This window comes from Hydractinia symbiolongicarpus, chromosome 13 (genome assembly GCF_029227915.1).
Source record: "Hydractinia symbiolongicarpus strain clone_291-10 chromosome 13, HSymV2.1, whole genome shotgun sequence".
Classification (NCBI taxonomy): domain Eukaryota; kingdom Metazoa; phylum Cnidaria; class Hydrozoa; order Anthoathecata; family Hydractiniidae; genus Hydractinia; species Hydractinia symbiolongicarpus.
This window is the reverse complement of record NC_079887.1, coordinates 20,404,742-20,415,644: the sequence shown is the minus strand read 5'-3', so window position 1 is coordinate 20,415,644 and position 10,903 is coordinate 20,404,742. Positions and strand designations below refer to the sequence as shown.

The window sequence follows — 10,903 nt, the reverse complement described above, 5'->3', positions numbered from 1 at the left end:
AGGCACCAAAAACACAAAGCTTATGAAGCCTGCGATCAAAAAGCGGTCAGTGTTATTAGGAAGAATGTGAGGTACAGAGAACATTAAAATCGGCCCCTTTCCTTCATGCTGACACTCTTATGCTCGGCTGGTGCATTACACTGAGACTCGAACGAAAGACGGTAGACCATTTTTAACCAGGCCACAAGTCAGTCCGACCTTCATCGTCACAGAGAATACTGCGAGAAGAGTGCGCACCCATGCAAGTTAAATATAACCAAAACATGGGAGAGGTTAGGTGTCCTGTACCTTAATACAGCTTTCGGACGAATGTTCTCGTGATGTAATATATATATATATATATATATATATATATATATATATATATATATATATATATATATATATATATATATATATATATATATATATATATATATATATATATATATATATATATATATATATATATATATATATATATATATATATATATATATATATATATATATATATATATATATATATATATATATATATATATATATATATATATATATATATATATATATATATATATATATATATATATATATATATATATATATATATATATATATATATATATATATATATATATATATATATATATATATAAATATATATATATATATATGCATACTCAGTTCACACATTTTCATAACACCTATGAAAATCTTTAAAAACAAATATCTTGTTAGTAAATTTTTGCATACATGCCTTTACGTTTGTGGTTTCTTTTTCCGAAAGCTTCCTATTGGCTCATTGAAATTTTCAGTAATGGAAAGCTGAATAAATTATGCTCAAAAGGTTCCCGGATTTTTTTGTATAAATTACTGATTAGCGAATTATGACGATAGAAAGAAAATAATATGCATTTTTTTGAATGATTATATAAAATTACAAATATTTTTAACAACGTTGTTACAAAAAAAAACGGGAACCTTTTTGAATTTAATTTATGCTAAATGTAATAGTGCAAAAACGAGAAGTCTGCGACCACGCGTTCGGAAAAAGAAGCCATTTTAAAACGTACGGTGAAAAAAAAATTGTGTGTGTTTAATTCATTATATTTTCTTTTTGGAAAAATAACATCTCACGAAAATAACACCATCAAAAAAGTCTTTATCAAACATTCAGAAACAAAAAAAAAAAAAAAAAAAAAATATAAAAGTATTGATAAATTATAAGGGTTTTTCTGAGACTACTCATCAAGTGAGTTTTTTCCTTTACAGTAACCTTAACATGCAATCCACATTGTTCACATACTGTCATTCTCATCAATTCACTGTAACTTTTGGTAGTATGAACGGAGTTAAGCATGAGTTTTACATTCTGATGTATTGTGTAAACACAGATAGAATGGGTTCCAGATAATCCAATAGTTATACACCGTTTTGGTCGTAGCTCATAAAATGAAATCCTTATTTCTGGATGCTTCTCTTTAAAGTTTCCTGGCATTAATCTATTGTATTCATCATCACAGTAAAACTTCATAATCATGGTAATTATTTCCCGGCTAATTTGTTTTCCTTTTTTTCGATTCGGTTTTGCAAGAATGCCTTATGCACACAGCAGCTGTTTTGATTGTTTCACCATGTACCTGTTACAGGAAAATACTCACATATTTTTTGAACTTTCCAAGTAGATGGTACTAGAGTTAGCAATTAAAGCTTTTCAGAATAATCATCTTTTTCTTCACCAATTCCATTAATCTATCTAGATCATCTGCTTTTTCTTGGGTAGTTGCAATGATTAATAGTTCATCCTCACCGCCCAAGTCATTTTCACAAACTCTGAGAGTTTTAGCAATTCTAGTTTTTATGTTAGCGTTTTTTCTTCTAAACACTATCTTGCCTGTTTGACCTTTTTTCTTTCCATATGGCACAACTGAATGTGACCTGACAGCATGTGTTTTCACAGGTGATACATCAATCTCTTTCAAAGTGGAATTTAACGATGTCTTCACTTTTTTAGACAAGTAAGATGATTCAAATTTGTGTAACCTAGTCAACCTGTTCTTCAGTTTGTTCATCCTAGGCCAGCTCAGTCTCCTCAGCAGAACTTTCTCTTGTCTTTTTCGCAACAAGAATTCTGCATGCTGGGCAAAGTTTAAAAACTGGTATTACATGGATGCCATTTTCTGCAGTAGAAGGAGGTGAACAAAAGATTCCAATATGACCAAAAAAGTGTAGCTAGATGCCTTAATTTTATGTGTAGTCAGCATTATTTTTATTTTTTACAGGATCAAGATCTAGAAAATAAAGCAAGATAATATCCATATCCAGTATCTGTTGAACGTACTCCTGTATAGTTTTTACTCAAGGAAACTTTATCAATTTTTGTTTTTAAAAAAAAGTTTGTAAAACAAAATCAGTATAGAGTGTGCATTTTATGTAGTTTTTGTTAGGAAGAAATAAATTGTGTCATCCTATCCAGACAAACTTTTTCTTAAAAATAATTCTCTTTCGTATTTCTTATTGTTTTCGTTCTTTTCAGAGTTAAAAAATGTCTATACACAAGGTTGTAAATTGGTAATTTTAGGTCTGGTGGTGATGCTTGTTAGCAACCCTGTCCAAATGGTTTTTACAGCAGGTTGTTCTCTAATAAATAAGAAATACATTTATAAAGAACACAAAGCTGAGACTATAAGTCTTTTGTTAACTAAATATGTATTAAGAACATTGATAGTATTGCGCTTTTAAGTTTTAGGCCAACTAAGGTGGACGTAACTGATGTCATGTCATTATGGGTAACTAGGAGTCACCTGGGATCAAAATTGGACTTATTTGCCCAAGTTGGGTCTAACGTAACTGTTTCAGAACAGATGAGTCGATGACATTATTAAAAAACTATAGTTTTTATTCATTTAAATGATAAATATTTTCTTTTTCCACCTAATATTGCATTATTTTTTATCAACAATTTTTAGATAACACACTATGCCCCGTGTACCGCGGTTAGAAAAATTATTTACCAAGCCAAGACCTTGGTCAAGATTTCCAATGAGACCTCCTCCATTCAGATTTGTAGAATGGGAAACTAAAAAACACAAAGGAAATGTTAGAGTGTTGAAATTACGTCCACCTAGTGAAGTTCCAAAAATTACACCATATAAAGAATGGCCTATCATAAGAGGTGACTTAGTTGAAATAATGGTAGGCCACGATAAAGGAAAGCAAGGAAAAGTTAGAGCAGTTGCCCGGAAAAAGAATCAATTAAAAGTTGAAGGATTAAACTGCTCAGAACAATTTATAGAAAATATGGGAGATGGCAAGTCTGGGTACCTTCTTAATGAAGAACCCTTGCATTATTCTGAAGTAAAATTAGTTGATCCATTTACTGGTAAACCGACGAATGTTAGCATACGTTTTAATGAAGAAGGAAAACAGGTACGCGTGTGTAAAGAAAGTGGACGTGTTATTGCCAAACCTCCTTTCGAAAGATCTGATTGGAAGTCACGTGATGCAGTAAAGGAGGGTGAATTTGATACTAAGGCAGACGTAGTGCAGCAATACACATATGTTCCATCCTTGTTGCTGTTTCATGAAGAAATCATGAAAGAAATGGATATACCTATGACAGTGCCAAAAGGTGAATTGGAAAGAAGAGACTTAATTTTTAGGGAAATTGAAAATGATGTGTTAAAAGAGAGAAGTAAAAGTATAGACTCTCCACAAACTGATACTGGAATAATATCGCAATTGCAGAGTATGGGTAAAAAAATGTTGTTTTGGAGAACATAAATTCTTTTTACATAAAAAAAGCAATTTAATTCGACTTTAAACAATGATGTATTCTTTTTTATAAGAGTTTTACTCCCCTGTTTTCTTTCCACAGTTGCTTAACATTATTTTGACAAATTCACAATCATTTGGTTGTTACTTGGTTTTTATCATCTTATATCTACGAAACAAATAATGTTGAAATGTAAGGATTAAGACAACTTTTTGATATAAAGATAAAATATTAAACTCAAAATTTTCAGTCATTTTAGTTTGCTTTTTTATTCGTCTCTTATAAGTTTGATTTAAGAAATACATAAATTGCATGTTAAGCAGGTGATGTTGTAATACATTTTTTCGCATTTAAAAAATCAAAAAGGATGATACACAATCAAATTTGTTGAATTTGATATAAATCAAAATTGAAGAAATGAATCGCATATCACTCATTTTAAATGCAAAATTTGAGTTCAAAAAATTAAATCCGACAAATTAGATTGTGTATCCCCTGTTTAAGCCTAAATGTATAGATATACCATGTTAAACTTTCATAATTTGTGTTGTTTTTTAAGCTCCTTTGTTATTTTACTGTAATTTAAAGAAAACTAGGATAATAGGACAATAGATTTTACTGTTTTAGGCCAATACAAATAAAAGTTCTAAAAAATATGTCAAACAAGCATGCATTACGAAAACATCAAAAACAAGTTAAGTTTTACGTGGATTCCAAATACTCAATTTTGGAAACTATTGGGGAAGGTGCATATGGTGTAGTGTGCTCCGCTGTGGATAACTCAACTGGACAGCGTGTTGCAATAAAAAAGATATGTGATGTTTTTGATGTACCTGCTATTACGAAACGAACATTACGGGAATTGAAGATACTAAAACATTTTAAACATGATAATATCATTGCAATTAAAGAAATTCTTCGACCTCCTGCTGATATTAATGAATTTCGAGATGTTTATGTTGTTCTTGATTTAATGGGAAGTGATTTGCATCATATCATTCATTCCAAACAAGATCTTTCTGAGGAGCATGTGCGATATTTTTTGTACCAGCTCCTGCGTGGATTGAAATATATCCACTCTGCAAACATCATTCATCGAGACTTGAAACCAAGTAATTTGCTGATTAACAAAGATTGTGAATTAAAGATAGGTATGATTTGTTGTTCAGATTTTGTATGCAAGGAAGTAGCTCACATTAATTTTGGGTTAACACTATTTATTTTGTGATTTTACGTTTTCACCATTTCAACAAAAACAAAATTTAAGTCATGTAAAACTAGTATCAGGTCAATTACATATAATCAAAACAATAAATTTGCAGAAAAGATTAATTGTAATAACTTAAAAATCGAAGAAAAAAAGTTAACTAATAATCGTGCCTATATTTTTTTGATATTTTTATCTTTGTTTTGTTTTGAATATTTACTATGCAAGGATGTTTTGGCTTTTATTATGCATGTACATGTATATATATATATAACTTCTAAAGGTGATTTTGGTATGGCAAGGAGTCTATCTTCTTCTCTGACAGAACAGAAGCGTGTTATGACAGAGTACGTTGCAACGCGCTGGTATCGCGCACCTGAACTAATGTTATCTCTTCATCAGTTTACAAAAGCAATTGATATTTGGTCTGTTGGATGTATTCTTGCTGAAATGCTTGGTAGAACAGCACTGTTTCCTGGCAGCAACTATCTTAACCAGCTGCAGGTGAGGGAAGTCATGTTATATTTTGGCATATAGTGTAACTTGAGTAATAAATGGAAAATATTCTTCACCACACCAGTTGCAGGCACATAATTTTGAGAATTTGACCAAAATCCATAAAAGCACGAAAATTAGTACCTGATACTAAGTTGCTTATTATTTACTATTTTTTTAAATATATATTTTTAGCTCATTCTCAGTGTTGTGGGAGTCCCCTCCGTTGAATTTATGTCTACCATCACATCAGATCGAGTGCGACATTACATCAGCAGACTACCTCATAAAGAAGCTGTATCATTTTCAACAATGTACCCGAATGCAAGTGCTGAATCCATTAACCTTCTTACACAACTTTTAGTGCTTGATCCAAGAAAAAGAGTTAGTGTGGAGACAGCTTTAAATCATCCATTTGTAGATAAGTGAGTCAGCTGCGTTAATTGTTTTTTTTAATTTAGCAAGCTTGGATGAATGTAAATTTTGAAATGATAAAGATTTTGGGATATTATTATTACCTCTAGGGTTTTATACCTAGAGATTTAAGCACTTAACAATAGTAATTCAAGGTACTTAACTATATCAAATATTTTGTGTCTTTTGGAATCTTGATTAATTTGTAAGTGCTTTTAATATGCAAACTTTTTTCGAGTACTTTGATAAGAAATACACATATGAAATCAAATTATATATATTCCTAAGGGGCTAAATTTCGCTGTTAATAAATTATCGCGATTGGCAAATCTGATGTTTTGCTGCAAACAATCAAAACAATTGACATCCGTACAACTTTTAACATTGATAATGAACAAAATATAGAAGCCAGTCCACTCATGTCCTGTGTATTGTGATGGACACCCTGTGTTTATTTTAGATACCATGATCTTGACGATGAACCGACTAGTTCATTGTTTAATTATGACATTGAGTGCCTCCCGCTTAACAGGCAAATACTAAAAGAGCACATTTTAAAGGAAATCCAGGATTATCATTCAAAGAGACCCAAACCAAAGCTGGCCCCTGTCCAGACGGAATTCCTAAAGCCTTTTCTATACCCTGAGGTGAGACAAACGAAATTGTCAGAGGAGGACTCGGGAGATGATGTTACAAGTATGTCTACAATATAACTGTTCGTTTGTTCGTTCGTTTGTTCGTTTTGCCAATAACAAGAAAACTTGTAAAAAAAACCTAGACACCAAGTGTCTTCAACTGTAACCAATCTAAGAATGATTAAATTAATTTTTTGACCAATAAGGCGCGAAATTCACGTAGCCACGTCATGAACTGTATCGTTAAATCATTTCAAAAATCAATGAGCTTCACAATTTACCTAAGAGCCGGTAATATAACCCAAATACTTAATATGTAAAGAATTTTTTATTTTTTATTTAGTAACAGAGGACAAAAAACACGAAGGTCGGAAGCGCAAACATAAGACAGCTGTCACTCCGAATGTGAAGAAGAAAGTAACCGCAACAGATGTCGAAGCGAAAAAATCAGAGCTATCTAATGAAGATAAAGAACTGCTTCAACGCTGGTCAAACATGCAGAAAGATAAGAAACCTTTCATACATCCTATACGTCAACATATGGATGAACTAATGCAACTACAAGCAGAATCACTCTCCACGCAACCTGCTCAAGAGATGGTCAAAGGTCAGCCAATTATTGACCGTGTATCAAATAAACAGTTAAACACACTACAATTCACAAACTTTGTACCAAAACAAAGAGATGGCGGTGTGGCGTTAGTAAGAGAACAAACTATAAGAATTCCACCTGTCGTGAATGTCTGTCAGGCTGTGACGTCTCGTTACACCACTACAGTAACCAGTACTATTTCAGCTACAACCAATTTTCTACCATCAGTAACAGCATCGCATAACCAGACAACAGTTACCAGCAATGGTAAGTAAATATTTGTGTGTTAACCTTGACGATGCAGTGATTCTGGTATTTCTGCAAACTTTAAGTCTCAACTTAACTTGATTATTTTTGAAAAAACTTTTTTAACTTTGAAAATTTTTTGTTATTGCTATCAATATTTTAACTGCTCATTTGTATCAATCCTGAGGAAAATAGACTTAAGCATAACATTCGGTTATCTTTTCAGCTACAAACCAGACCGTATTGGTTCCTCTTGGTTCAATACCAATGTTTCAATTACGTGGGGCGTTCAACGGTGCTGCGCCAATAGTTATTTTTCCCAACATCAGTTCTCAAAAAGTGAACGCACCAATCCCGATCGCACCCAAACCTGCACAAATGGGTTGTGTGAGCATACAACCAAAGCCTGTGTCACATCAAGCTTCGTTTATAACTTCAACGATGTCATCGCAAAGTTTAACTGTAACCACGGCAACGACTGAAAAGCCTAAGTTTAGTAATGTATCGGAGATATCGAAGTCTATTAAGGAGATGAAGAAGCATCTTATGGAGAAGACTCGGAAATACACTTTAAACCCGCCTCTAACAGAAGAAATTTGTGCAAGCGCCATAAGGACAACTGACACTGTAAATTTAACGAAGCCCTCTAGCCAAGGTAGTGATGACTTTGTTTCGTTTTTGTGTAGCATTGGGACAGAAAGTAAAAGCGATAGCTCGAAATCAAAAGACAGTAAATTTTCAATTAAATCTTTATACTCCGCAAATTCTGGTCTATCGGAAATATCGATTAACTCCGCTGATTTACTCTCCTCCGTGGAGATTTCGTCTGAAGAATCAGCTGAAACTATCGCTAAAATAAAACAGCTGGATGATGAAGACAAAAAAATCGTGAATATCATTGAAGAGATGGAAGAAACGAACGAACAAAGCAGCGCTGAAGCGCATAGTACTAAAGAAACGCTCCAACCCTGCACGACAGTTCAAAGTTTTCACACAGACAACTGGTCGATTGTTAAGAACATGCTTGTGACCAGTATAAGGGCGAGACAATTGAAAGAAGAGCAGAATGAACTCGATTACACCGCTATTGTTACACATGCAAACTTGCAGAATTTCACTACGAATGTGTCAAGTCTGTGCAATGTTGGGAACGCGATTGTAAATGGTAAACCAACCGCAGAACTATCTGTTACACATACAGCTACTACTGTTTCGGCTGCTATCACAAACACTACTACTTCGTTTGTTAGTAAGCTCAATGTAACCGCTGCACGAAATACGAACTGTGTGCCTGCGCTGGTAACTCCAAAGATAGAATGCTTAAGCGATGAAGTAAACAAATCTTTTCATAGATCAACCAATCAAACGTTAGGTGGTATTGAATCGACCAATCAAACGTTGAGTGGTAATGGATCAACCAATCTAACATTACATAATTTAAGTACTAGTACTAAATTGACCTGTGACGTAAATCGAACAGACGATATATTTTTGACGACTTTTGTCAATACACCAAAGACACCAAGAAGTGGAGCAGCAGGATATGGTTTAGGAATGGATTTTGAGGATTTATTTGCTGGTAGTTCTATTGACATGTAAGTTATTGTTTTGTTTAGTTGTTTTTGTTATTGTGTTTGTTTATTTTCGTTTATTTGGTTGGTTGCTTGCTTTTGCAATTTCTCCAAACGTTTTCGTGTTCTGCAGATTGAATCCTTTAAGAAGCGCCGGAGGAGCACAGTTATCGAACGAACCGCAGCTCTCCGCCTCATTGTTAAACGAATGGCTTGGTATGGACGAACTTGATCCTGCTGATATTGCTGATTTGCAAAGAGAATTGGAATCAACTTCATCCTCGTTGCTACTGGATACGTAAAGCTTAAAAGGAGGGAGTAGTGATAATTTTTGCTAGTGTTTTTCTTCTTATCTTTTTCTTTCTAATTAACTGAAGACATAAATTTCATTCAAAACTGCGATATACGCTTCTTCTTCTTCTTCTTTTACCCGTTTTGCGTTTATTTTTTAAAATGGTTGACCTGTATTGTTGACCTGTATTTCATTAATTACTGAAGAATAAATCGAAATTTCTCAAAGCTTTTGTAGTGATAATGTAATACGTTCTTTCTTTGCTACAGGTTAACCACCTCCATGTTTATACACATTTTTTGTATAAAAAAATTTCTGGTTAGGAGAGGTATGTTTCAATTTATTTCTATCCATTTTTGAAGTCTGACTTTTTCTGCTGAAAAAAGATTTGAAATTTAATGTTGTGTGTTCAATACCAAAAATGAATGACCTCGTTTTGAAATTATTTCTGTGGTAAAGAGATTATTGGGAGACCAATGATTTACCTGTAGTTCCTTTGATAAAGCGCTTGAACTTCAAACAAACAATGAATTAAATCATTTTTGATTTTGTTAAAATGGACATTACTTGTAGTTTTACTATCAACTTTCTTCTACTGGAACTGGGTTGCAAGTCTTGCACAGGTGATTAAAAACAGGCTCGATTTTTTTTTTATGATTAAATTATTTTAACTTTTAACAAAAAAATCCTGATTCCGATTGGATATTTTGAACTACTTCTAGTGCCCTTAATTATCAGTGAAAATGAACATCCAGTGCGATTTGAAAAAATAGATCACTTACATAAGAATCATCATGCGTAAATTTCAAGGGTGTTTGGGGGCAGTTCAAGGCCATTTTTTTTAAATATATATTTCTATAGCTTTAAACCCTCTGATACGTTGCTTCAACTTGCTAGAAATTAGTTTAAATTTTAATGTCACGATAATTCACAATCTCTTCTTGTGACTATATATCTTTGCAAATATATAATATTGTATATATTTTGTGTTTTTTATACATATTTATTTTATTATTTTTATTGTACATATCAAAGTAAATGAACCCTTAAAATATAATTTTTTGCGAAAATAATATTTTTTTTTACAGAATATCATCCCTAATGGTAGCTATGTCATTATTATATTGAAATTCATGTCCTGAAATGAATCCTGAGATTTGACAAATTTCCACTAATGTCCCTGAAAATAAAGTTTAGTCAGAAATATTTTTTTGAGCAGTATTCATCGTCGATCGAACAAAACATTAAGGTAGGTTTCCATACGATTGCATTTTTTACTGGAGCAGAAAAATCTCAACAACTTTTTCCACAAGCATGCGCAATGAAGTAGAATGACCGCTTTCTCAAAAAGTTGAACCGATTCGTACGGAATCCCATTAGTGGCATTAATTTTGCTTCACACATGTCACCCTAAGTGGAGCAGAGAAATATTTTAAATTTTTTTGTATACCTCACCTAGAACATAACACGAGCAATGAAATAAAAATATTTCTGTGTCTCACTCAATAATACCTAACAAGAGCAGAAAAAACTTCAACGCATGCTTTACTTATAAATTCATAACAGGAGCAGCGAAAGATTTAACTCACGCTTCACTTATGAATTCATAACAGAAGCATCGCAAAAACACATTTTCGCTGTCCCACTTTGAATGCAGCATTGCTACCATTATTGTTGTAAAAACCACGTGTAGTT

General features: G+C 32.7%; 2 protein-coding genes across 2 annotated transcripts; both read left to right on the top strand.

Moving 5' to 3' along the window:
* Nucleotides 1-2,248: 2,248 nt before the first annotated feature.
* On the top strand, nt 2,249-3,808 carry LOC130623567 (probable 39S ribosomal protein L24, mitochondrial). The gene has a single exon (XM_057439062.1). It carries the CDS (start codon nt 2,961-2,963, stop codon nt 3,762-3,764), a length of 804 nt encoding a protein of 267 aa, XP_057295045.1. The 5' UTR covers nt 2,249-2,960; the 3' UTR covers nt 3,765-3,808.
* A 148-nt stretch (nt 3,809-3,956) lies between these two features.
* Nucleotides 3,957-10,276, top strand: LOC130623566 (extracellular signal-regulated kinase 7-like). The gene is made up of 7 exons (XM_057439061.1): nt 3,957-4,907; nt 5,247-5,467; nt 5,654-5,883; nt 6,333-6,568; nt 6,851-7,366; nt 7,572-8,940; nt 9,050-10,276. The coding sequence occupies exons 1-7, from the start codon at nt 4,412-4,414 to the stop codon at nt 9,216-9,218; spliced, it is 3,237 nt and encodes a 1,078-aa protein (XP_057295044.1). The 5' UTR covers nt 3,957-4,411; the 3' UTR covers nt 9,219-10,276.
* The last annotated feature ends 627 nt before the right edge of the window (nt 10,277-10,903 follow it).